The sequence below is a fragment of the Haemorhous mexicanus genome, chromosome 7 (assembly GCF_027477595.1).
Source record: "Haemorhous mexicanus isolate bHaeMex1 chromosome 7, bHaeMex1.pri, whole genome shotgun sequence".
NCBI classification, from domain to species: Eukaryota; Metazoa; Chordata; class Aves; order Passeriformes; family Fringillidae; genus Haemorhous; species Haemorhous mexicanus.
Window position 1 is genome coordinate 34,695,621 of NC_082347.1, and position 27,204 is coordinate 34,722,824.

General features: G+C 46.8%; 1 protein-coding gene across 1 annotated transcript; it reads left to right on the forward strand.

The window, feature by feature from the left end:
* Positions 1–2,315: 2,315 nt before the first annotated feature.
* Positions 2,316–26,421, forward strand: VWA2 (von Willebrand factor A domain containing 2). Its single transcript, XM_059850783.1, has 14 exons — positions 2,316–2,435; positions 5,885–6,103; positions 6,619–6,693; positions 8,627–8,760; positions 10,088–10,197; positions 16,708–16,902; positions 17,691–17,821; positions 18,465–18,597; positions 19,045–19,100; positions 19,933–20,040; positions 20,813–21,394; positions 21,706–22,257; positions 25,255–25,377; positions 26,106–26,421. The coding sequence occupies exons 2-14, from the start codon at positions 6,055–6,057 to the stop codon at positions 26,237–26,239; spliced, it is 2,382 nt and encodes a 793-aa protein (XP_059706766.1). The 5' UTR covers positions 2,316–2,435; positions 5,885–6,054; the 3' UTR covers positions 26,240–26,421.
* Positions 26,422–27,204: the final 783 nt, after the last annotated feature.

The window sequence follows — 27,204 nt, forward strand, 5'->3', positions numbered from 1 at the left end:
TGCTTCAGGGAAAAAAAAAGGAGGGGAGTGACACATACATGGACAGGGGAAAGTCAGCTACAGTTCTGTTTGTTTTTTCCCCCTCCAGAAGATCAGAAAGGAAACTAAATCTATTTATTGAATTAATATGGTATTTAGCTGAGTTTGTCATATTAGCATCTACCCTCATCTGAAATCAGCAATTAAAAACCCCCAGAATTGTATACTTCTAACTCTTTCTGCTTATTCCACAGCTTGAAAAGCATAAACAAGTCCTACTCTTCCTTTTAAACAAGTTTGGCAATCCAGATGGATTCACTGATATGAAAAATCTGTTGAAGCACTAAGTCTCTGACATGCACCATTTCATTTTCATGACCACCAAGTTGCTGCAGTTCCTTTTTTAGAAGATCAAGAGCATCAGCTTAAAAAATGAGGGTCACTTTGTAGAAACTGTGCTGTTTAAGTACCTGCATTTATCTGTATGCTTGATTGTTACTGTGACACAAGTATGTAACTTGGAGGATTGCAAAGCTGCAAGCTAAAATTTCTGTTCTGTTCTTGTTTTATGCTACCATGTGCTACTGAACATTTTGCTTGTATTTTCTTGTTAAATGCACAGAAGTTTATGGAATGGCCGTTACATTGTGAGTCTGTTCTGCAGACTTGCATTTGAAATGATTGCAATTGTAAGGCTCACTTAACTTTGGTACCATTTATATTACTTGAAAAACTCTGTATCTTCTTTTGATTACTGATCTTTCAGCCTAATTTCTGGTCTGAAGTTAGACCGCCATTTGTTCTTCATAACCTTGATTTCAGTACCATTAAAGGTTGAATGTTGTCTTGGACTGCATACAGGTAGATCTCTCTAAAATCAGTAAACACTTTAATGTGCACAGTTCCTTTTATACACTTAATGCTGTATAATATGCATTTCTGAATGTTATTTTGAAGTGAATTGTATTGAAGCTGTGTTTTTTGTGTAGCTACATCATCAGGATTTCTACCCCATCAAGTCTTCACGTCATAATAAAAAAGACCCAGTCTCGGTTATGACAAAAATACTGAATCAAATTATTAAGGGATTATCAGTATTTCAGTATTAAGAGATTATCAGTAATTTCTGACTAATTCAGGAATGTCAGATTACTGTGTTCCACAAAAAGTAGACATTTGCTGATTGAAACTGCAGGGTCAGCCTTTTTGTCCGCTTACACATGCTTCAAGTTTGGGCTTTTGCAGATTGGAAGAATCTTGAGATTAAAATTGTTGCAAAATATTTTCCTTTGACTTAATGTTTTATTACACTCAAATTGCCTCAGTTTTTTTTTTCCTGCCTCTTAGTTTTTGTTGCATCATATTCTTGCAGTAACTAGTAATTAGATGAATGCTTGCAGTTGAATTTCTGGAGTTCTGTTCATGCCCCTGGTTCTGAACCAAGACTATGGCTTTGTCAAGTATCCTTTGACTCCCTGGGAGCAGAGTGACTTGCACAAGCATTTGCTCTCATGCAAAGCACCTCACTGATGATTTAGTACTCCCACACCTCTTGTTCACTTGTCCACATCCTCCCTCAAAAGTGAACTGGAAATCTAGAATAACAGCACTTTTGAAAGAGAAGTAATATGAAATTAATAAAAACTACCTAGCACTGCAAAGCAACAAGGCTTTTTTTATCCTTATAATTTTAATTTATGAAGCACTGTTGGAGGAACTTGAGTATACTTTGCTTACTGGGTTTGGCTGAAATTATTATTTAGCAGTTTGTATGTTCCTAAATCTACATACTGTGAGGAAGACACAAGGGTGTGTTTTGCCTGTATAATTCAAAAATTGATCATTGTTTAGGTTTTGCCTGGGAAGAGGTGTGCAAGCTCTTCATTGACTGAAAGAGCTCAGTTCTGTGCAACTGCTACTACTGGCACAGAAAAATAATAATAATAATAATAATAGCAAAATAACAAAACATAATTTTTAAAACAGGCCCCTACATCATTCGTCCCTCCTGGTGTAGTAGGTGTTGATATGGTACTTCTGCTCACAGGTCAAGAATAGTTTTCTGTGGAAAAGAAAGCATTAGAAAAAACATTCAAAAAGCCTGATTCCTACATGAAGCTCCTTTGGGGCTGCTGTGAGCACAGCGACTGTGTGTCTGTTCTGCTCGGTGCTGCTGCCAGGCCTGCTGGCTGTGCTCCAGGGCTGCTGACAGTTTTGGCTGTCCGGAGCCTATCGGAGGAGCGGATACACCAATGTTCCTCCTAAATGTAACCTACAGCAATGTGGGTGTTCCTGGCGTTGTTTCCCCACCCCCCCTAGTTCGTACTTATAGGTTTAGGCTGTGGGGGATGTGGAGGAGAAGCTGTCAGACCTGGGCACGGTGTAAATGCAGGTGGGGAGAAGGCTGCTCATAAGCCCCGCAGGTGCACTGGGGCCGCGCAGTCTGCCGAGGAAAGGTAAAGTGCGGCTCGGAGAGCTTTTTTCCCATCCTTTTAAACTGAGAACATCCTAAACCTCCGGCTGGGAGGGTAGGGGCCGTGTGGGGCTCAGAGGTGCCGGGCGTTCGCTGGCTCGGCGGAGTCGGGTGTGCGGCGGGGCTCGGGGGCAGCCCAGGGCGGAGCAGGACGGGGGCGATGGGGCCCGGGAGAGCCTTCCCGGGGGGGCGATGGGGTCCGGGAGAGCCTTCTGGGGTGGGCTGGGGCTGTCCCGGCGGGGACACCTTGCTGTCCCATGGGCGAGGTGCGCAGTGGGGCAGTGGGGATGCGGCGGCCGGCTCCGAGCCCCGGGAGGAGGGACAGGAGGCACACAAAGGGCCGTTCCGCAGCCCAGGTCCTGTCCCGGCTCTGGAGGAGCCCCGGCCGCTGTGCCTCTGGTCCCCCAGCAGGGAATGGCGAGCTCCGTGCGGGGATTGCCGCAGCTCGGCAGCAACACGGCGCCAATCTCTTCAATAAATAAACAGGGCCATGCTGCGTTAGTAAAATAAAAATAATCCCCACCACCCAGGAAACCAGACTCAGCCCGTGCTCTCGTGCTTTAATTATTTTGTTTCTAGCACTTTTGGGGTGCGGCCAGAGCAAAGTACTGAGCCTGCCAGGGCTGGCTTTCCGACAGGTTGTGTCTCATGTCTGTAATAGACATCTTTCTGCAAAAGACAAAATAACAACTTGATCACGACTTAATAATAAAGGAAAGACTGATATCTCTAATGGGTCCGGATACTTCATGAAAGAAATGAGAGTAGCCTCTTTCTTTATTTTGCATGGTAAAGATGAGGCGTCGCTGTGAGATAAATTGTCCACGCAACCAGATTTCCCCATTTATTCAGCAAGGGCTGTGCTGGACAGGCAGTGTGTGTTCTGACCCACTTCTCATCTGTGTGTTGGGGTATCAACCATGTCATCTTCAGTGTGTGCTCTAGCCACAGGCAAAGTCAGTAGCATAAGCACTTCTGTCAGAATAAACTGCGCAGTAAGTTTAGCAAAAGCCCTCAGGTCAGAAAAGTGTCTTTTATTCTGTAACTTATGGGTCATACAGGATCTGATCTGATCTGCAGCATGCTGATTTTGACAGTGCCCCATGTGAGCAGTGCTGCGAGATCAAGGTCTCTTTATGGACAGGAGCCTTTACTGCACAGGGGAAAAGAGCCTCTCAAAACTCCCTCGCTGCAGAACTGGGTGGAGGAGAACAAATAAACTGGTTTTGCAGTGTCTTCTGGAAATTTAATCCTGTTTATCCCTTGGAGAAAAACGTTGTCAAAACTTTTAGACTGAAATTTGTGATGTTTGTTTTAAGGAGAAGTTAAATGTTTCCCCTGTTGTCTTCCTCCTCACCCTTCAGTTTCAGATCCCACTGTGAGCTGCCCCCAAGCAATGCCTGGGGCTGGGCAGCGGGGACGCCTGGCGCTCCTAACAGAAGTTGCTTACTGCCTCCAAACCTTGGCAAGAAGAAAAAAGTAAAATTTAGTATGGAAAATGAGCTGAGAGAAACTGAAAAAGGAGACAGGAGGATTGGTTCCCTCTCTCCCTCCCTACATCTGAGCATCAGTTGAGCACGTAGCAGTGAGCTCCCCTCAGCAAGCTGGGGCCATTCCTCAGCACTGACAGGAGGTTGCTTGGCTTGTTAAGAATATGTTTTAATGAATATGCAGTGTCATCTTTCCTGCTTTCTCCCTGATTAAAATGAGTGATGTTTTACAATGTTGAAAGACATGTTGGGATGGTACTTGTCAAGAGGAGCTTTTCTCCCCTTTACCTCTCTCTCTCATCTCTGGTGTCACTCCTCCAAACACAGTACACATGGTTACAACTCTTACTTAGCAAGAGTAAGTTGCTGTTGTATTCATCCAAGTGAGAATCTGGGTACAAAGATAGGAGTTTTGACTTAGTGTGGTTTAAAAAATACATATTTTGGACTCATTATTGAGGTAGACATTATTAAAATTCCCTATCTTGATGGCTGAGACAATAAAATGAAAATGTTCTTCACTCACCACCCCACCCCCCCAGCAAAGCTGCTAAGGTTGCTGCTGCTAATCCTGGGCTAATGCTGATGAGCAGCAGGTGATGATGAAGCTTTCTTTCAATTCCTCTTGCTGAGAGTCTGGCAGGGCTAAAAGGCAAAGAATTCATCCTGCAGATTGGTTGATTTAAACCCAAGATAAAACCAAGTTGGCAAAACATCTTGACCTGTCAGTGTTTTGTGTGAAAACAATGTGAAATCCCCAGCACCTGTCACATCTGGCTGCAAGCAGAGGCCTGTCCAGCCCTGGGTGATGTGCACCCTGGAAATAGCTCCTAGGAAGAATGTCCTTGAGGCATGGCAGAAGAATGACCTTTCCTCTGTGGAATTTGCAGGGCTTGAAGCTCCTAGGGGACACCCAGTGGGGCTTCCCCAGTGAAGTTGTGTTTTGTGTTGATCTCCCTTTACCTAGCCAAGCCTGGGATCTATCCATTTGGTGGGGGCAGTCTGCTGAAGGGGGATGCTTGATGCACCTGGCACTGCAGGACAGGGTTATTGTGTCTGTAATAACGGTGGGGTGGTGCCAGAGGGGATTTCTTAATCCCCTCTTCATTTTGCACCTGTGCAGGTAACTGAGCATCGCCTGCTTTAGGTATCTTGCCTTATCTGATGTGAGGGTTATATAATTTACTGCAGAGACAAGTATTTCCTGAGAAAAATCCACCCATTTTCTGGAAAAACAACTAATGGAGCTGGTTATCCAGAAACATACTTACTTGTCTTTAACTACATAAAGAAAATCTGCTTGTGCAATGACAGGGGCAGAGACTCATCAGGAATCTGGTCTAGTGAGTGCTTTTAATCTGGAGAAAAAATAAATATACATGTTTAAAATAGAAAGCCAAGAGCTCTACCAGATACTTTTGGTCTAAATCTGGGCATGCTTGGAAGTGTCACTGAAATCTACCTACGATGTGACGGCAGCCTCGCTGATTTCAAAGGAAAAATGAGCAGAAAATTGAATTTGCTGGACAGCTATGCATAAAAACAGCTCCCCAGAAAGCCAGGCCTTGTAAAACACGAGGCAAGGAGGAGCCTGGGGCTGAGTGTTGTTGGAGCCCCGGGACGGGGATAGGGATGGGGATGGGCATAGGGATGGGGATGGGGATGGGGACGGGGACGGGTGGAGCCCCGAGCAGCTCTCTTGGGCTCTCCACCTTTCTCAGCTGAGAAAGGGAGGTGCACAGGAGAGGGAGGAGAGGAGAGGGGATGTCTGCGTGGGCATGGAGAGGAGGGCAGGCAGGGCTGGCTGTCCCTCCCTCCCTGCCAGGGCTGCTCTCTCTGGATATGATGGGAAAAGAGAGGAGTATGTTGAGAGATTTCCTTTTCTATTATTCCTTATTTTTCATGGTTTTTCCTTCTATCTGTTCCCCACCATTCTCCCCAGGGCAGGAGTTACTTTTGCCCCCCAGACAAAATGTTTCTGAGCTCATCCCCTGAGACACCCAGGAAGAAGATGATCAGCTGCAGGCAAAGAAATTGGCTTTGGGAATTGGATTTCTATTCCTCTCCTCTTTTGTTTCTTTTGGTTTGTTTTTTCCTTCCAGATTTGTCACCATGAACTTCTTGGCATTTGAGTCCATCTGCATTTTCCTGCTTTCCCAAGGTATGTTTAAAGCTGCCATTTCCATCAGTGGTTTTTGTCTTGGGTGCTTCCCTATCTCCAGCTGGGGTTCTTCACTCTGAGGAATGAGAGCCAAGTCAGTGCCTCTCCAGGAGGTTTAGGGATAAACTTCTGAAACATGGTCTCACACAAAAGGGGAGAAAATAATACCTGGAGAAAAAACTCTTCTGAGAATTTGAACATGTGACTGATCTGTGTGTAAAGTGTCTAACTGATGTGAGAAAAGCTGATATTATATTAAAAGTGCATGGCTGTAATCTCAGAAGCCTAAGGCTGGCCTAGCTATCATTCTTGCCCTGTGTCCCCCTGCATGCAGTGGGCAGAGAGACTGTCCTTTGTGCTGGAGTCATGTCCTTGTCATTTTTCGTGCTCTCTGTTCCTACCAGAAGGAATTTCCTGTCACCATATTATGTTTTGCAGCTGTGAAACCTATGCAGCAATCCTGCAATTTTGCAGTATTGTCTTGTTCATGGGTGGTTGTCTGTTTGATCCCACAGCTTTGCTGGCATTGGGTATACAACAAATCCACGTTGGCCAGGAGATGATTGGCAAGATCTCAGCTGCTGGCCAGTGTAAGTTTGTTTTATAAAGCATTTTCTATATCTGAATTCCCTCTTTCTTTGGTTGCTTTGTGTGTTTTGTTTTGGCGGTTTAAAAGTTTTTTGTTGTTGTAGTTTTTTTACATTTATCAGCCCCTCTTCAGTCTGTAAAGTCCCCAGCAATGCTCTGGCAGTCACATCACTGAGGCTGCCTCTACCCTAGCCTGGCTTTCTTCCCCACTGGTGTTAGCTCTCCTGGGATGTGAGCTGCTCTGGTTTTCCCCAGATTGGCTATTTGCCAACTGGATGGTGTTTCTGTCAGCTCTTCAGAGCCTGCTCCAAGCAATCCTGATTTGCAGAGCTGTGTTTAATTACAGCCTTGATCAGACCTCCCACGTGGGTGTTTTTTTGGGCTGTAAAGCCAGCACAGCCAGCTTGCTGTGAGCAGGGCTGATGGGGCTCTGGCTGGCCCATGTTCACCTGCAGCTCCCTTGTTGTACTTGCACTCAGTTACTGATAAACTCTGCTGTGAATTCTCTCCTGATCCCCATTTTTTTCTATTGCCTGTCAAGGGACAGAGTGCATTCATTCCTATGCCAGGCATGCCCTCCAGTTCTACCCTGCAGTACCATGTGTTCAGCTCAGACTTCCCATCCCAGGGATGGGTGTTTGGGTGTTTCTCCCTGCTGCACAGTCCCTTGGTGGGCTGCAGACATCCTGCTCACCAGTCCCTGTGGAGGAGCTGCCTGGCACCCTCAGCTGCAGAGCCCCCTGAGGGGTGTTTCTCCATGCTGAGCCCAATCTGGGGGCTCTGCAGTTGGCTCTGTGTGTGCTTAGGCAGGGTAAGAGCCCTGTTGCAGCTCCAGGTTCAGCCCAGCTCCCAGGGCAAGGCTGACAAGCCAGGACAGGGCTGGCAGGGAGGCTGTGCTCCAGCTTGTCCTCAGCACAGAGCCCCAGGGCGAGGCTGGGTGCCCCCTTAGGAGAGCCAGTGACCCAGAAGGGAATGCCTCACAACTTTCAATCCCTGTAATCTGGCATTAGAAAACCCTAATTGTAAATTCAGGTTTCAGCTAGCAGGAAGGAATTGGAAAAAGTAGTGACAATAAAAAGATTATAATAATGGGGATAGAGTAAAATCACTGGCCAAAACAGCTCTTAAGGGGTCCGTGTGCTTGATCTCTATTGAACTTCTGGATTCTTTTTCCCTTGCAGTTGATTCTGGCAAATGCTGCAGAGGAGACTTGAAAATTTCCCTTTAAATGCTTTGAAAATTATTCTTCATAGTTTGCAATCTGCCATTTATTTATTTCAGTGAATGAAATTAAATGTGAATGTCAGTGAACTTGTGGGTTTCCACTGCAGCAAAAGCACCTCAAAAACTTCTGCCTGGGAGCAGTTATGTTCATGCAGAGAGGGATGATACAAAGACATATCTCTGAAGAGGAGATAAAAGGCAGATTTTCATGAAAAGTGTTTCTGGGAGCTGTTCAGTGAGTTTGTGTTTAGGAAAAGAAGGGCCTGTTTTGAAAAATGTGCTGCAGATGAAACATGCTGGGCTCTGTGGGACTCGAGAGGCTTTGCAAATGCCTCCTGGATTTATGTCTGCCTTGGTCTGGGAGAGCCTGCAGGTCCCACTGGGCTGGGCTCCCTTTCCCTGCTGCTCACGGCTCCTCTGTGTCCTCTCAGAGGAGAGAGCACCTCTCCCTGTATTTGCTGATAGTTCACTGCACTGGCTGCTCTGTGCTGTCCCTGAGACCAGGCTGAGCTCTGAGCTGAGTCTGGCAGACTGAGAGCTGAGCTGGAGCTGCTGCAGGCCAGAGCAGGGGTGCATCTGGGCTTTGGGTTGTGAGCACTGACTGCTCCTGTCCATCATCTGCAATTGTCTGGATTTTCAGCTCTTGGCTGCCTGCTTCCAGAGCAGGGCTCACCAAGTGCAGTTTCACAGTGTATATATTTTTTCTCCTAGTGTTGCAGTGCTCTGCCTCATTAGATGTCCTTTTCCTCCTGGATGGCTCCTACAGCATTGGCAAAGGAAGCTTTGAAAGGTCCAAGCACTTTGCAAGCAAGCTCTGTGATGCCTTGGACATCCATCCAGACAGAGTGAGTGTCAGGAATATCTCCTCTAATTTTCAAACAGCTTGGCAGGGTGTCTAAAGGCCAGTGGTAACGTGCTGAGTGAAATTGCAAAATTCAACCTTCCAGCTGCCATGGGGGCAGAGTATTTATTTTTATCAGAAAGATGTGGTTTGTGAAGCAGTAGGATGGTGGAATGCTTCTTGATTCTTCAGATTTTAAGCAGTTCCTTTTGTTGAGAAAAGACATAGTACTTTAGGTTAAAGATTATGATTTGGATTTTATTTTTACTGATTTTATTTTGGTTTGGAAGCTCATAGTTGGATCTTTCTCTTGCTTTTCCTTGGAAAGCTGCAGAATTAATCACTGGGAAGTTAGCTACCTTTCTGTACAGATGTAAAAGATGTATTCTGCTTGCTCTGCTTCCCCCAGAAGGAGATGGGTGCTGCTGTGCTGCTGTAGTCTCAGGTTTTGCTCCCTGGAGTCAGCCTTGAGGCACCTCTGGGCCTGAATGAAACATCCTGGGGCTCATCTGAGGGGACTTAAACCAGACTGGCTGTGGTTCCAGGTGTGCATCAGTCCCACAACACCACCTCAGCTGGGGGCCTTGGAGAGGCTGGGATGGTTGCTGGACTTGATTCCATGACAGAGCCTTTCCAAATAAATGCCAGGTCTTTGGGAAGGTTGTGTCAGTGAATATTTAATATTTGCAGATTTGGTGGTGTGTTTTATTTTTTAAATACTATCTTTCCTCTAGTCTTTCACTTAATCCTCACATAAACTGGACTGAAAATTGGTAGTTTTTTCACCTTTGGAGTTGTCCCATTCCATAATACTTCTTGTAAGGCTTCAGTGAGGTATTCTGGATGTATTGCCCAGTACAGACCATTTAATCCATTTGCATTTTCAACTAGAGAAAATGGTTTTAGAGGAACTATTAGAAAAAGTGTTGTTTTGTGTTGCCTGCTGTGCTCAGTGCCTGGGGGAGCTACTCTCAGTGATGGGAAGGTTTCCTGCCCAGTGTATAAATGGCTTGGTGTAGAAGGTGTTATTTATAAACTTACTGCCCCTGAGGCTGTGAGCTGCTCTGAGTGGATAAATATAGATCCTGAGCTGCCTCTAATTGCAGCAGAGGCTTCTGTTGCTTCCAGGTAAACTTTTTTGCCTTGTTTATAGTCTGTATAGATAATACTGGACTTCCTGCTCTATTTCTAAGTTCATTTAGAGTGCCCATGGCTCAACAGCACAAACAGTTTGCCTCCATACAATTTAGTCTTCCCAAGTTTGTAAACTGATCAAAAGAGTAAAACTTGCACAGACACCTTTCATAGCCTTCCATAACCTTTTCTTTTAGGTCCGTGTGGGAATGATACAGTTTAGCTCAACTCCCCACCTTGAATTCCCACTGGATTCTTATCTCACCAAACAAGAAGTGAAAGAGAGAATCAAGAGGACTGTGTTCAGGTCAGCTTATTTTACAGCTCTTCTCTTTCTGGGCTATGAATATTCTCTGGACTGAGGTTTTTTTTTTAGGTTTAGAAATCTCTGCTTCTGCTGTGCTTACACCAGTGTGATGTCCCCAGGGAGGGAGGTGAATGAACACTGTGCTCCATGATCCACAATCCACAAAAAATGTGAAACCTGGTCTGTCTTAGTGAAAGCTGATAGGAGACCAAGTTTTCAGTGCCCTATTATGACATGGTAAATAGAGAGTTTTCCAGGGTTTTTCTGTCTGTTTGAGCCAGGCAGTGGGTTACATCCTCCGTGGAAGAGCAAGCATGTTGTTCCCTCATGGCTGAGCTAAGACAGCACAGTGTGTTGCTTCATTTTTTGGAGGTTACAATTTCCTTTGTCCTGTGAGTCAGTGATGAACTGCTGCTCTGTAGATATCGATGTGTGCCTGCTGAATTCAAGAGGATCAGGTTTTCAGATGGAAGCCTTTTTTCTTCCTGAATGTTAAGACTTGGATGTCTTCCCATGACCCCAGGCAATGGAGCCAGAAGTCCAAAGAGCTGTCCTTAGAGCCTCTCAAAATCCAAACTTTCAGTCTTGGAGGAATACATTTGAATCTACTAAGGATCTGACAATCACCCCAAAACAGCACTTGTTTTGATGATAGATGAGGTATTGGTAAGGCCTCTGGATGTCTACTCTTTTAGCTGATCTACTTTAGGACTAAGGGTTAGATCAACATTTCCCATGGATATCTGCTCCTCTCAGGATGTTGCACATATTGCAAGCAAATGTGATCAGTTTTGCATTTTTCAGGCACAGCCAGTTGGCTGGATTTTGTTATATATTTTTTTTTTTAATGAGTTTAGCAAATCAAGAAAACTTCTTGTGTAATGTTACAGGAAAAACTTACAGAAAACAAAAATGCATTCCCCCCTCTCTGCTTGCTGTTGAAAGTCTGTGAGAGCAGAGAAAGTGAAGCAGCATTTGCTGGCTGGCACTGCATTTCCTTGATGACAACAGAGGGATGCTGACAGATCAAACAGAAATAATTACTTTTTGCCTGGCTATTTCATCTAGTTTAAATGAAAAGCTGACATTTTGAGGTTGATAAAATAATTATGTGTGGATTCCAGTTGGCTTCTGAAAAATAATGGGTGCTTGACATCTTGGTTGAGAGGTTCCTTGATTTGTTTCTGATGAGCCTTTGGCCAGTGAGGCATTTCCTGACTTCAGCCCAGAGCTGACAGCACTTGGAAGGAGGCAGCACCAGACTAAAGTGAAGCTTTTGTGATTTTTTTGGAGACTGATGGTCTCTCTGTGAATGCTGTCCAAATAACTTTGGAATTTGTTGGCCAGTTCCAGCCATTCTCAGTGGTAATCTCAAGCTAAATTTCGTATGAATTTCTTTCATATCAGTCAGCAGCTGATTACTGGAGAGAAACCTTAGTGCTGTGCCTGAAGAAAGACATCAGGTAAAGTCCAGATCTCCTTGTACTTCAGAAAATCCTTATTGGAGTGATGCCTCAAACACATTTCCACTGTGACAAACCCCACTGAAGCTCCAAATGCAAATTAAGCAATTTAATGAGTTCTTTATTAACTTTTTCTAATCCTCAGGGCTCACATGGGCACAGTGTACTGAGTTCATCAAGATTTAGTCACTACACTGACTATGCACAGTGTGTTTTTCCTCATGCAAAGCACTATTCAGTGGAACATCTCACAGACATCTGGTCAGAAAAAGGCAAATTTGGACTTGCTATGAACACCTTGTCACTGAGTATGCTTGGAAATGGTAGGGGTGTCTGGGGGCACAGCATGAGGGGGATATGGGGCTGTTAGAATGAGTTCAGAGGAGAGCAACTGGGATCCTCAGAGGGTTGGAGAACCTCTGCTTTGAGGAACAGTCTGGACAGAGACAGTGTTTTAGGGAGAGATGCCTCTGATGGAATGAAGGCAAATGAGACTATATGATGGCAACATACAGATTTTATTTAACATGAATTTTATTTACGAGAAATGAGAGGGAGAGAGAAATAGGAAACAGGTCTCAGAGAGAGAGAAGAGCAGAAGAGAATCTGTTGGAACTAGATGATCTCTGAGGTCCCAAACTAAACCATTCTGTGATGCTAGAGGATGTGTAGATGTGTATTTTAACTTGATATTACTGTTATAATAAGAAGAATTTATTGCTACCACTATTTTATCTTCATCATCATAATCTTATTGTTATATTCCCTATTGTTCTTCTCCTTCTCCTTCCTAGTATTTACTTCTATTTCTTCTACATCAATTTATTCTTGTCCTTATTCCTTTTCTTATTCCTTCTTATTCTAATTCTTATTCTTTGTTTTCTTATTATTTTTTCTTGTTTAAATTCTTATTCCTTTTCCTATTCTTATTCTTTTTTTTCTTATTATCATTCTTATTCCTTTTTCTATTTGTATTCTTTTTCTCATTCTTATTCCTTTTTTTTCTTTTTCTTATTCCTATACTTAATCCTTTTATTATTCCTATTCTTGTACTTATTATTTTTTCTTTTTCTTATTCTCATTGTTATTATTATTCTTGCTCTTGTTTTTCTTGTTCGTATGCTTAATTATTTTCTTATTTACTACTACTACTTATTCATCTTAACCTTCTTCATATTATTATTAGTCCTACTATTCTTTTTCTCTGTATTTTTTTTTGTTGTGTTTTGGTGATTTTTTGTGTTTTGGTTTTGTTTAGTTTTTATTTATACTGCTACTATTTCTAAAACCCAACTTCTGTCTGTTTTGTGTTTGGCGAAGTCATGCAGTGTGCAGTGGAGTCATGCAGTGTGCAAAACACCTGTCTGTGCTCATTCCTCATGGATAAAATCCCAAAGGATCAGCATGTAATCCTTTCAGGATGAGAGAAAATGTCCTTGGATTCCACCAGGGGAGGTCCCAATGAAATATTGGAAACAATTTTTCCCTGACAGAGTGGTCAGGCATTGGTTGCAAGGAGTTCCTCCGGGAGGTGGTGGAGTCTCTATCTTTGAGAGTGTTCAAGGATCACCTGGCTGTGGCACTTGGGGACGTGGTTTCAGGGTGATGAAGGTGGTGCCAGGGTGATGGTGGGACTGGATGACCTTCTCTTTCCACCCTGATGAGCCTGTGGTCTTCACCACTGAGTCCCACGGCACCAAGTGTCCCCCATGGGTGCTGGGGCTGGCCACATGGGTGATACTTGAATTGGGGAGACCAGCTTGGGGATTGATGGGGCTGCAGGGCCATGTCTGGGCAAGGGCAGCCCCAGGACACGGGGGGCAGGCTGCGGGCCAGCTGCCACCCACAGGGCCCGGGCTGGTGCTGCCAGCCAGCCCTAATCCTCGGGCCGTGGGGCCAGGCAGGGGAAGAACCTCCGCAGCGCCCGCAGTGCCCGGTACAGGCAGGAGTGACGTTTCTTGGATGCCTCTCTGCCAATGGACTCTTCCCAATCAGACACTTCTTGGTAGCTACTGACATCTCCATGGGCCAGCCTGTGCTCGCTGTATTCTTCCCAGTCAGAGAGATTCTGGGAGATAGTGACTTTTCCTTGGGAGAGGCCTTGCTCCTTGCCTTCTTCCCAGTCTGAAATTTCGTGGTCGCTACCGACATCCCCATGGGACAACTCTTCCCCAATGCATTCATCCCAGTCGGAGAGCTCGTGGTGGCTTTGGGCTTCTTCTAAGGAGAGCTTCTGCTCATTGCCTTGCTCTGTGCCTTCTTCCCAGTCTGAAATTTCTTCGTAGCTTCCAGCATCTCCATGGGACAGCTCTTCCCCGATGTATTCATCCCAGTCAGAGAGCTCGTGGTGGCTTTGAGCTTTTTCTAAGGACAGATCCTGCTCTGTGCCTTCTTCCCAGTCTGAAATTTCCTGGTAGTTTTCAACATCCCCATGGGACAGCTGTTCCCCAGTGCATTCATCCCAGTCAGAGAGCTCGTGGTGGCTTTGGGCTTCTTCTAAAGAGAGCTCCTGCTCCGTGCCTTCTTCCCAGTCTGAAATTTCCTGGTAGTTTTCAACATCCCCATGGGACAGCTGTTCCCCAGTGCATTCATCCCAGTCAGAGAGCTCGTGGTGGCTTTGGGCTTCTTCTAAAGAGAGCTCCTGCTCATTGCTGGCTTCCCCTTGGGACCCTTCCTGGTACCTACTTGCTTCTTCCAGGGACAGCTCCTGCTCATTGCTGGCTTCCCCTTGGGACACTTCCTGACGGCTAGCAGTTTCTTCTAGGGACAGCTCCTCCTCAGGGCAGGCTTCCTCTTGGGACACTTCCTGGTAGATTCTGGATTCTATTTGGGCCAGCTCTTCCTCACTGTAGTCTTCCCCTTGGGACCCTTCCTGGTACCTGCCAGCTTCATCTGGGGACAGCTCCTGCTCAAAGCTGTCTTCCCCTTGGGACTCTTCCTGGTGGCTACCAGTTTCTTCTAGGGACAGCTCCTCCTCAGAGCTGGCTCCCCCCTGGGAGACATCCTGGTACCTACTGGCATCTTCTAGGGACAGCTCCTGCTCAGGGAAGGCCTCCTCTTGGGATACTTCCTGGTGTATACCAGCTTCATCTAGGGACAGCTCCTGCTCAGTTAAGGCTTCTCCTTGGGACCCCTCTTGATATTTGTTGATTTCTCCTTGGGACAGCTCTGTGTGTTCCTCATCTTCACACTGAGAATGCTCAAGCTCCCCAACCAAGGCCCCCTCCTCAGGCTCTTGCTCTGCCAGGACTGATCCCTTGTCTGCCTTCACCTGCTCCTCACTGGAGGCTCCCAGTGGGCTAAGCAAGGGGCTGGGGGTGCAGCAGGGGCTGTGGGGGGCAGAGACTGGGCTCTCTTCCCTTTCTCCTCCTTCAATTGCTGCTTCTAGTTCAGCAGCCGAGCTTTGCTCCAGGTCCCTCTGTTCCTCTAGCTGCTGGCCAGATTCCTGGATAACAAGCACAGCATTCTCCACGATCTCACAGCTGATGCGCCTCGCTAAATCCAGCACAGCCTGGCTGCACTCTGGGGAGTAGCATGGGCTCTCTGCTGCTGCTGGTGGCACCTCCCCCCTGAGGGCAAGAGAACCTGGTGCCTTTTCCACAAGGGTGGGGTCTTTCTCCTCAGCACCTCCTGCCAGAGCAGCAGTGGCTGCCAGCTCATCCTCCGTGGAACTCCACAGGGCAGCAGAGATGCTGGGCCGCTCACGGGCTGCCTCTGCTGCCACCTCAGTGCCCATACTGCTGGGAGAGGTGCAGCCCTCCTGAGCATCCTCGTCCTTCTCTGGGAGCAAGGGTTTGTCCCATATCCTGTAATCAGTGCCCTCTGCCCAGGATGGCCCCTGGCTGCTGACACTTCCTTCCTGTTGGGGCAGCTTTTGGTTGCTCCCATCTTTTTCCCATTGGGGCAGCTCCTGGACATTGTAGTCTTTTCCTTGTGATAGGTCCTTGTCCCTGTTTCCTCCCACCTGGGACAACTCTGGGTCTCTCTCATCTCCTTGGAACGTGTGTGGATGGCCTTGCACTTCTTCCAAAGGAGATGGTTCCTGGTGTGTCTCCCCTTCCCACTGGGACAGCTCTTGCTGTGTTCTATCTCCCCACTGGATTCTCACAGTTGCCCCTCTCTCACACTCGCACCTCTGTTGGTGTCTCACCACTGCCCATGGAGGGACTTCCTGGACCATCACATCTTGGTGTAGTTGGTAATACTCTTGGACTGTCATTTCTTCCCAAAGGCAGAGCTCTCGTCTGGCAATGTCTCTCCAGGGGGAGAGCTCTTGATCCGAGTCATATTCCCAGTCTTCGTCCATGTGGGCAAAGGCCCCCTCAGTGTCCTACAGGGGGAGGCCTGAGCTGCCCCCTGCCCCCAGCCACTGCCCCCTGAGGGCTGGTTTTCCATCCATCCAGCCAGGCAAGGGGCTGGGGGCTGAGAGTTGGGGTTCACCTCCTCCTCCTCCTCATCTGACGTGGTCGAGGCACAGGGATCCCGGGAGCTGCTTCCTCCTGAGAGAGGGGCTCTCACAGGAATGGGCTCCTGGGGCTCTGTGCCCTTAGGTACCCCTGACGGGGCAGGGTGGGGCTCTGCCATGTCACAAGGGCCACTGGGCACCACAAGTGTCCCACATCACCCAGGGCCCTGACACAACACACCTGTGTCACAAAGGGCCACACCCGGCACCCCCTCAACGGCTGGAATGACCACAATGTTCACATGGAAAAACAGAAGCTGTAGAGACATTTGTAGAAGATGGAAATAAAGTTCAAATATCCATGAGTTCTGGTTGCTGCACCATTTGCAGAAACACTCTGCTGTAGAGACCACTCTGAGTTGGAGAGGAGGGACATAAGGGTGAATAGATGGGACCAGTGGGTAGGAAGATGAGAAGAATGACAGGATTAGACATTCCCATTTATCTATTGTGTGACAATAAGCAGAAATAGGCTACATTTCCCATTACCAGTGGGTAAATTTTGAAACCCAAATGGTAAATTCAATAGCAGGGGAGGAATTTTGATTTTTTCTTTTCTGATTATATCTCCCTGCTTTCTAGAGGTGGGAGCACAGAGACAGGTCAGGCTCTGAAGTACATTCTCCACAAGGGTTTCCCTGGTGGCAGAAACTCAAGTGTCCCTGAAGTCCTGATCATCATTTCGGATGGAAAGTCCCAGGGCAGCACTGCAATGCCTGCAATGCAGGTGAAGGAGAGACACATCACAGTTTTTGCTGTGGGAATCAAGTTTCCAAGGTAGGAAACTCTCCAGAGTGGGAAGTAGACACCCAGCTAGCCAAATGGCCAGTCCTGGTGAGTGAGGGGTCATCTCAGGCTAGATAAAAGTTTTAAAAAGAGAAAAAGTGTCTTAGTTTTTGCCAGAGCAGGCTTGATTTTTTTTATTTTCTGTGGCTGTGGGTGTATCTAGGAGATAATCCATACTGCTTTTTCATTGCCAGGGATGGGGGACAAGGGACTTTCTTCCTTCAGAGAGGAAGGGCCTTCCTTCCTTCCAAGGGGGGGGAGAAAGTGTGGTGGACATAACAGTCAGTGTTGAAACAGACTTTCCAAGTAAATTGATTTTGTCCTATATATTTTATTCATATTTTTATTGCTGCTGTTACTGCTTGATTTCTCATTTTGTTTCTGTTCTCAGTAAATTTTTCTTATCTCAGTCCATGAAATATTTTTGCCTTTCGTATTTCCAGCTGGAGGAGGTGAGAGGGGAAGCAAGTGTGGGCCTGGTTTCAGTGAGAGCATTAAATTGGGGAATACCATACTTAAACCACGACAAAAAGGAATTTGCAGGGTAATGCAGGCACAGGGGAAACACTTACTTGGTAGCTGATGTAGAAGGAGCACCAGAGCTGATGAAGGAAACTTTTCCACTTGGTAGAGCTATGCTGCTGCCTGAGACTAAACACACCAGGATCTTGGAAACTGAGGAGTGTCGTGGTTTTGCATCAACTCTCTATTTGTTGCACAGGGTTGGTTTTGACTCTTAATTCTTTGTGGGGGAGGCTGACCTGTGCCTTGCTTGGCAGGTGGGAGGAGCTGCAGGTGCTGGCCAGCGAGCCCCCTGAGCGGCACCTGCTCTTTGCTGGAGATGCTGAGGATGCTGCCAACGGCCTGTACAGCACCTTGAGTGACCCTCTCTGCACTGCCACTGCTCCAGGTGACCCTGCTGGCCACACCTCCCTGCCCATGCTTTAGCTTGGACATGGCACTGAGTGAGGAAGATAAGGCAGTGTCAGGAAGCACACAGGGGAATTAGCAGGTGTTGCACTTTGAGGTAATCTGCTTCTGGTGCCTAAACAGGATGGCATGCTCTCCAAATACCTCCAAGCTGCAGAATCATAAATCTTTCTGCATCCTGATTCACCTCTGAAAATGGGAACAGGGGATAGAGGGATAAAAGCAGTTGTGTTAAATTTTCTAATGGACTTGGCTGTGTGTTAAGGGGAGGTGCCCAGCGCTTGCAGGAGTTAGAAAGGATAGAACTAGAGTGGTCCAGAGGTAGCAGAAAATCAAACCCATGAATGATAAAAGCACCAAAGGGGCTGAAAAGCTCTCACTGAACCATGAACTCAGCAGTGTGAGATTTATAGCAAAGCAAAGGAGGCTGAATATTTAGGTTCCCAGAAAGCAGAGTAAGCTGGTGATCTTTTCTACAGGAAATCTCTCCTCTGGGGTCTCACAGAGGCTCTTGGAAGCTCTGCCCAGTCTGTTGTTGTCAGGTAGTTGAAAACAGTTGTCTGCTCTTACAGCCTTTGTGTTTGCAGGCAGTTGATGCTAGTTTGCCTTTTACTTTGCTGCAGGCTGCAAAGTTGAGTCCCACCCGTGTGAGCGCAGGACCCTGGAGACTGTGAAAGAGCTGGCTGGCAATTATGTGTGTTGGAAAGGCTCAAAGCAGCCCAATGCAGTGCAGGCTTCACTGTGCCCTCTCACCAGGTAAGATGGGCGCCCACAGCTCTAAAAATGAGTGGGGCTGAGAGATAACAAATACAGTAATGAGGCTTTTATCAGACCTTGACTCTTTACTGGGATAAAGATCCCTCAGAAGACTGATGCAAACAGTCTCTAGTTCTAGGAAGAGTCTCTGCTCTGATCATTGGCTGAGAAGCAAGCAAACAAAATAAATTTTTGAGTCTTAAAAATATGTCCATAATTTTAAAATGTAAAGACTACAGTTGAATTTTTAAAGAAAAGGTAGATTAAATGAAATTATGCTTTTCCTTTTGCCATCTCATTTAGAATGGGCTATATTTTAAAAATACTTGTTTTGAAAGCCTGTGTTTTCAGAGGAATATTTGTTCAATTGAAAACACAGTAAGGGCCACCTTGAAGGCACCCTGTTAATATTTAAATTCATGACAGGTCCTATTTTTCCTGTTTCAGATGGAAGCGAGTCTTGATAAAACACCCATCCAGATGCTTCCGAACTGTATGTCCAGGTGGGATTTTGCTCTTCCAAAACTTTAATTTATGAAGCAGGAAAGGTGATAACTAAACAAAAAAAGACAAGGGTTTGCTTTCACTTCTCAAAAATTGTGCTCAGAGTGAGAGACTGTGATCAGTAGATATTTAATCCATTTTTTCTTTCTCATGGGTATCTATGACCAGAGTTCTTTTGGATTAAAATGTTTCCCAGTAATTTCTCCTCCACTTGAGGAGCCAGTGAATTCTCATGTGTTTATGTCCTGGGGGCAGAGTCTTACATGGCTTCCCAGTGCCTGCAGGGAGTCACTGTTCTCCAGCCAGGGGAGCATGCAGAGATGCCTCCAGGCATACTTTATACCATAAGCACATCAGGTCAGTGGGGACCCTGACCCATGCTGATCACCAGCCTATTTTTGTGGCTGTTGAAGTAGCTGTGCTCCTTCAGTCCTTTTTGCAATGTCAGGTGACAGCATCTTCATTTTCTTTACCAGTACAGCACTGTCCAAGCAGCAGGCCAGACCCTGACCTCTTCATTGCTGCTGAAAATCTGTCAGGGCTGCAGGACCTTTAGCAATTCTCTGTTTATACAAATATGGTGTCACTGGCATTGTTCCACATCAAATGAAATCAGAATCTGGTTTGCTTTCTTGTCACAGCCTGCTGGAGAGCCATCCCAAATGGAAATTACCATGGAGGTGAGGTGGCCCTGTGTTAGTTCAAACTCTGTAGCAAGAGGGGCAGAGCTGTGACCCTTTTTCTGCTAACAGTGCTGCTCATGCTGGCAGAGGATGGGGAGGGGCAGGCTCCCTGCTGACGACCTGTCTTTCTCTTCCCTGTCCTGTTCAGACCCTTGTGACTCCCAGCCCTGCCAGAATGGTGGCACGTGTGTCCCAGAGGGACTGGACAGATACCACTGCCTCTGCCTGCTGGGCTATGGAGGAGACATCCACTGTGGTAGGTGTGAGCCTGTGCTCTGTCTCCTTCCCTCTCAGCTGGGTCCTGCCTTGGTGACACCCTCTGTGCCACCCTGGGGACCTTGGGCTTTTCTCCAAAAGGCAGGCTGAGTTCACTCTCATGCTGATCATGCTGTGTCAGGCCCAGTGGCTGGGTCCTGCTGTTCAGACACGTGTGGTATGAAGAGCACCAGTATTGACAGTCTCACCCTGGCATGGTTGCCTTTGTGCCTAAATGCAGGTGCCATGGGATCAGGAGAGCAGAGTCACTGGGAGAGACATGGACATGCCTGTTGGTCCCCTCCCCACACACATGGGTGCAGCAGAGCTCCTGGTTTTGGTTCAATGTAAGAAAGCCCAAAGCTCCTGATCATTAGAAAACACCTTGTACTTTCCCCAGAACCAAGGTTCCAGCTTCAAACTGTCTCAGGGTGTCATAGGTGAGGGTCTGGTGCTTGGACTCTCTCCTTTCTCCTGTATGTGATTGTGTCATTCAGAGTGTTCTGCCCACAGCACTAAGAGAGTGGAGCTGTAATTTCTGATTTGAAGTTTGCCATCCAAAAGTTCATGCATTTCCATAGATATTTCTTGTCTCAAAAGGCTTATATGGCATCCAACCAAAACAAAGCCTGCTCCTGGCTCATTTGTCCTCCAGCTCATGATATGATTGGCAAAATGTTTGGGTTGCTGGACACAATGTCCTCTCTCCACAAGGCTTCCAGCAGGCCCCTGGGTTTGCCCTGCAGATGACTGATTGCCTTCTCCCTTTCCAGCAGCAAAGCTGAGCCTCGAGTGCAGCGTGGATCTCCTTTTCCTGATGGACAGCTCAGCAGGGGTCACACTGGAAGGGTTCCTGCGCTTCAAGGCCTTCCTCAAGAGATTCCTCCAAGCCATGGTGGGCCAGGACTCGCCAATGAGCATGGGGGTGGCCCAGTATGATGACAGTGTCAAGGTACCCATTGAACTGGGCCAGCACAAGGACGCTGTCAGTCTCATGGAGAGTATTGATGCCTTGGATTTCAGTGGAGGGAGAACCCTGACAGGCAGGGCCCTGCAGTACGTTGCACAGCACGGTTTTAGGAGTACCCCAGTCTTTGCAGATGTGCAGGATGATCTCCCACGTGTGGTTGTCCTGCTCACTGACTCCAAGTCCCAGGATTCGGTGGCAGAAGCTGCTAAGTATGCAAAGGATCAAAATATCTTCTTGATTGGCATAGGGAGCAGCTTCATGAGAGCAGAGCTGACCACGGTGACTGGCAATCCACAGCAGACCATTGTCTACTCAGACCCTCAGGACCTCTTCAACCGGATGCCAGAGCTGCAGAGAAAAATCTGCAGTGTGGGCAATCCCGAAGGTAAGACTGTGGTACGGGCAAGGTGGGGCAAGTTTGCCAAACCATGCAGAGGTGTCCTGAATTCCAGCAGGGAGGAGGGAAGGACAGAAGGATGAATGTCCTTGTTTTTGTTTGTCAGTCACAGATCCAGGGACTAACCTTCCATGAGTGATTTTTGTGATGGATCTTGTGAAAGAGACATAGATCACCCTTCACAATTGGTGATCAGCAGAGTTGAATTTGGCCCACGATTTCCTCTCACTGCTGTTTTTCAGTCAGAAAGGAGCAGATATATAATCTGAGAGACACCATCTTTGTGCTCCTTTCCACAGGCTGCCAGGCCCAGTCTCTTGATTTGGCCTTTGCTGTGGATGCCTCGTCTGGAGTTGGCCTGGAGAACTTTCTGCGTCTGAGGCACTTTGTCAGGAGCAGCTGCTTGCACTTCATCATCAACCGGGACGTCACCCAAATTGCCCTGGTGACCTATGGCAGCAGAGCTCACACTGTGTTTGCCTTGGACACCCACACAAGCAGCTCTGCTCTCCTGCAGGCCATCGACCAGGTGCCCTTCCTTGGGGACTCAGCCTCTGCTGGCAGGGCCTTGCAGCATGTTCACAGTGACATAATGACTGTGCAGAAGGGAGCAAGACCTGGTGTCAACAAGGTGGTGGTGCTGCTCTCCAACGGAGGGGGCATGCAGGATGCAGCTGCCCCAGCTCAGCAGCTGAGGCACAATGGCATCTTGGTGTTTGTGGTTGTCATTGGGGACACAGAGAGGGACACGCTGCTGAGAGTTGCTGGGTCCCCCAGCTACCTGGTCCACATCTCCTCCTATGAAGACCTGCAGTATTACCAAGGCCTTATCATTGAGAGGATCTGTGAAGGTAGGAGAGCCTCCAGCCATCACTCTCTGTCAGTGCCACCAGCTGCTGCTGTTGTAGGATTTTGGATGTTTTACTGACTGGATTTGATACTATCTTTTGCATTTTATGGAGGGGGAAACTATGACACAGAAATCTGATGGCTGCCCAAAGCAATCCTGCAGGAATTACTAACCAGCTTTCCTAAGATTCAGTCCAGAGGGTGAGAGTGGCCATAGTGTGACTGGCTCTTTCCAGCCCTGCTAGAACTAGGTTCTGCTTTCTCTGAAGGAAAAAGTTTTCTCTTTTTCTTATGTTCCACCTTGTTTCTCTCATTCTGATGTAGAATTTGCTGTGTTACTGAACCCCTTCAGTGTTTCTTGGAAGGGGGAGCTTAATGGGCCCCTTTTTTGTGCTGGTCCCTGAGTGAGGTCTCTGCTCTCTCATTCAACTGGTTTGTTACCAGGTGTTTGTAAAATGAGTCTCCTCATTCTACAATCATCACTCCTGTTCATCCTCAATACCACACTACTGAAATTATCATACAGGCTTTTGAGATTTTGTGTTACCCTACATTTAATCTTAAAATCAGAATCTGTCCATTTTGAAGCCTTCAGACTGTTAAACTAAACTTCACACAAATTGTGCTTTTTCTTATTTGTAGGACCAAATCCTTATCCTCAAAGTGGAAGGGAAGAATTTTCAAATATTTGTGTAAAAACTCATGTTTGGGGGTTGAAAAAAATAGGTGAAGTTTCTTCAAAACTTTGAGTCATGAGTGCCAGTCCTCAGCTGGGGAAAAATATGGCTCTAATACTAAATTTGAAACACTTGCATGTTGTCTAGAAATCAGCTTTTCAGAAAGGACAGCAGCCCTAATTTTCAGACAGTGACAATGAAATTCCACCTAGTTAAAATACCATGCCTTTTTTTCTGATTCAAAATAGCCTAAGTTTAACATCTATCCGTTTGCTTTGTTTTAACATGTCCATATGATCAAAAGAAGCATGTTTGAGCTGCAGCACAGAGGTCCTTTTCATCTCTGGGCACACCTGTGTCTCTTTCAGGCTTAGAAAGAGCAGCAGCATCATCTCTTTGGGGTGAGGAGCTGCTCTGCTGGCAGGCTCTGCAGATGGTTTCTGCCTGAACTTTTCAGTGTGTTTCTGTTGCAGTAGTACTTTCAGCTGTGTTATTACAAAAACAATGTAGTGTACCTTGAAATTAGCCAAAATGCCAGGGGTGAAGGGGAAGAGACAGCAGGGTTCAATGAGTCAGGGTTATAACATATCATTTCCTGAGAGTGAATTGCTGCTTTCATTTCATCTGCAGGTAAATCACAGTTTGTACTAGATAGGCTGGGACCAAGGGCAGTGTAAAGATAAGCCCTTCACTCAGTCTTCTACTCCCAAATCCAAGGCTTAATAACAGAATCATTGTCTGTGAAAGGACTTTAAAAAATTTAGGATTCATTATAAAAGTATTTAAGAAACAGACCCTGCCTCTGTATACCTGGAATGTGGTATTACTTTTGAGGCTCATCTGAAAAGAGTCCAGAAAAAAAGGACCTAGGGTTTAGGAGAAAAGTTCCCAAGCATTAAATAGATATGAATCAGATTAATGGAAATATGAGTTATTAGGATCATCAAAGTGCAAGATCCTCATTTAAGGTATGTAAACAGCAGGCTTGAGTTCAGAGAAATGGTGTTGTGGCAGAATGATTCCCCACAGCAGGGACTGTGAGGTTATGCTGTGGAGCATCCCTGGAGGGATGAGGTAGACACATGACCTGTAGAACAGAGCACCATGGAACAGCTCTCTGGGGAACAGCAGCACATGGAAGATGAGTGATGTGTCCAAGAGATCCAGTTTTCATTGCCAGTGGCTTTTCCAGCCCAATGAAAGCAAAAGTGTCAATCCCTGGGAATACACTCTCAGGCAGGAGCCCAGCTCAGAAATCCCATGACGACAAAAATGTTTTTGAACCTGGCTTGGTTCCCTATGAAATGAACTGGAGCTAAAGACTGATATGTCTCAGGTCTAGGAATGTCAAAAAAAAACCAGTTATAATTTTGTCAGTGTTAGGTGTGGGTTGAGACTTGAAGTCAGAGGGAGAATGAGCACAACATCTATTAAGCTGTAGGGAGCTCCCTGACAGATAGGGGATAAGATTTGTATTCCTTTTCCTTCCCCTTTTTCTATTTCCTCTGTGATTTTTCTACCCTGGAGCAAAGGGTAAGGCAAGCAGCTCTACACCATGTCTTGTTGAGCAGAGGAATTTCACACCCTCACCAACACAGCAGTGGTGTTGCCAGCAGACTGGAAGCAAATTCCTCTGGGATGCTGCTACTTAACCTAATGTATTGGCAGCAAGGCAGTGTGGAACACTGCCAGCCCTGCTGACAGCTGGGCTCTGTTGTGTTGAGAGGGTTGGGAAAGCTGTCACATACTTCATAACAACAGGGCTAATAACTTGGGCTGTGCTTGCAGGCTTCTCTCAAGCCCTGTAGAAAAGAAACCCAGAAATTTTCCCTGTTTTGTTTTCCATTCATGCCATCCTTGCTTCCCAGCTGGCAACTTCTTATTCCTCTCCAGTGGAAACTTTTATCCTCTCTGGGGCAAAGTGAGGTTTGAACTCCAGTGGCATTTGGGATTGTGAACCTGTTAGGGCAGGGCATGTGTCTTGCTCTGTGTTGTCCATGTCTGGTGTGGGGAGTTTGGGGGTGCTCACAGCTCTGCAGATGCTCTATTTTGCTTTTCTGGGATATGCAGCCTATCAGTAAGTTACTCTTTTAAGCTTTACTAGGAATATTCTCCAGATTGAAACACCTAGAAAAGCTATTTTGTTCTCTAGGTTAAAGTATCAAGACAGAGTTGTGGCTTGCACCCTCTGCCATGTTTAAATGTTCCTCCAGTCCCATTGGCCCCTGATGACAATTTTTGCAGCATTCCTGATGGATGTGGGTTTTAGCCAGTAAAGATGCAGATGTGCCTGAGCCTGCTCTGTGCTTGTGTCTGTTGCAGAAGCGAGAAGCCCTGTGAACCTGTGCAAGCCCAACCCCTGCATGAACCAGGGCGTGTGCATCCTCGGGCCGGGGAGCTACCGCTGCCAGTGCCACGGCTGGGAGGGACCCCACTGCGAGAGCAGTAAGGACCAGCAGCCCCTCCCAACTCATCCCACCTCTCCCTGGAGCACAGAAATCGCTGTAACTCCTGCACAGATGTTTGGTGGGCAGGCCTTGGCGCTGGTGTGGTCTCTATCTTATGGAAAGTGGAGAGGTTTAGGCTGCTGAGGGGAGCAAGGGCTTCTCTGGAGAAGCTGTGCATTTTTATATTCACTGAGCGAGTTGACTGTGGGGGGAGCCCAAGGAGGTCTAGTAATTTTGGTAATCTTCCACTCTGTTCTGTTCCCCTTTTCCTTCTTCCCTGCTAGAAGAAAAAATCTTTCCTAGGTTCCCCAGGTGGAAAGATTTGACTCTCTTTTAATGGGAGGGAGCTGTTTCTGTTAGAGCAGACATCCTTTCAGTGCTGTCCATCGTGTAAAACCTCTCCATTGCCTTCCTTCTCTTCAGCAGGGGAGCAATGCCCACAAGGTGGGGAGTCTCTGGCTCCCTAGAGGTGGCCTTGTGCCCATAGCATGAAGTTCTCAAGTGCATTTTCCCCTTGCCCAGTATTCTGCTTTTTACCTGAATTATTCTGACTTCCAGCCTGTGGCCTCTAATATCTGTCATCTAAGGGATGGTTGGTTGGTTGGTTGGTTGGTTGGTTGGTTGGTTGGTTGGTTGGTTGGTTGGTTGGTTGGTGTGGACTGAGTGTGACCTTGTCCCTTGGTCCTAAAGCCCTCATCCCACATCTGTGCTTCTCCTCTGCCACAGGAGTTCTCCGGGGTGACTCTCCGAGATCTCCAGCCCTTCCTCCACGTTCCCATGTGCAGTGGAGTCCAAGGGGTTTGCAGTACTTCTCCAGAGCCCTCCAGCACAGCAAAAGGCATATGGATCAGAGGCATTGACACAGATGTGCTGAGTGCTCCAGCTCTCCATCCAGGAACACTTCCTGCCACTCACAGGCACTTGGCAGTGATGGAGTTGCTCCAGCACAGGCACAGGCCATTCCCAATTCCTGCATTGCACAAACTGGGCTTCCCAGCGCTCTCTTTCTTTTATAACTGAAGTAAATATTTGTGTTTAAGTATTTCCTTCTGGCATTTTGCATTTCCTCATCCTGATCTTAAGGTTGTGATTGTTTTGGAGTGTTTTTGAACAGATTTTGAGAGATCTGTGAGTTAGTCTAAAAATAGGCAGAAGTCTGAGCAATTCTGGGACTCTTGCTGAAGGGGTATAACACAGATGATGCACTTGCAGCCAGCTGCTGGAGTGAATAGCTCATTACATGCAGGAAGACAGAGGAAGAGGAAGGAGAACTGATTACAAGTCTTTATTCTGTTTCTGTTTAGGTTGTTCATGCTGCTTTCTTTGAATTTATTGGGCTGTGATGGTTCCTGTCTCCAAATACAGTTTGGCCACATGCCTGCATCCTTTAGAGCATCAGCCTCACCTCATCACTAGATCAATTTGCCCCCAAACCTGTAAAATTTACAGAACTGCTCCCCCAAAGTGCGTGGTTCCCAGTGTTGTGTTGTTGTCTGTTGACTTTCCCATGGTGACTGTCACCTCAGGAGAGCACCACCAGGTCTGCAGAGAGCCAAGGCAGAGACATTAACTGTGGCTGCCAGTGCTCATGAGAATAGAGTCTATTGTTCCCAGCAGAAGAAAAATCCCTTCACTCAGATGTCCTGGCCCCATGTTTGAATAGTAACATTAGATGGACAAAGAGAGACACAAATTGCTCAGCAGGTTTGTTGTCAAAAGAAGAATGGTCTGAGAGCACTCTCAGGGATGAAAGCTGGCACTGAGACAGGGGGAGCACTGTCCTGCCTTGTGGGAGAGACCAGGCTGGGAGGAAGAGGAAATTCTG

What these genes read in the sequence shown, in the direction of transcription:
- VWA2 (XM_059850783.1), top strand. Translation starts at nt 6,055, where the DNA reads ATGAACTTCTTGGCATTTGAGTCCATCTGCATTTTCCTGCTTTCCCAA. An exon ending in ATCAAGAGGACTGTGTTCAG is followed by an intron (nt 10,198 to 16,707) that starts GTCAGCTTATTT and finishes CCTGCTTTCTAG; the next exon opens with AGGTGGGAGCACAGAGACAG. An exon ending in GGGACCCCACTGCGAGAGCA is followed by an intron (nt 25,378 to 26,105) that starts GTAAGGACCAGC and finishes CCTCTGCCACAG; the next exon opens with GAGTTCTCCGGGGTGACTCT.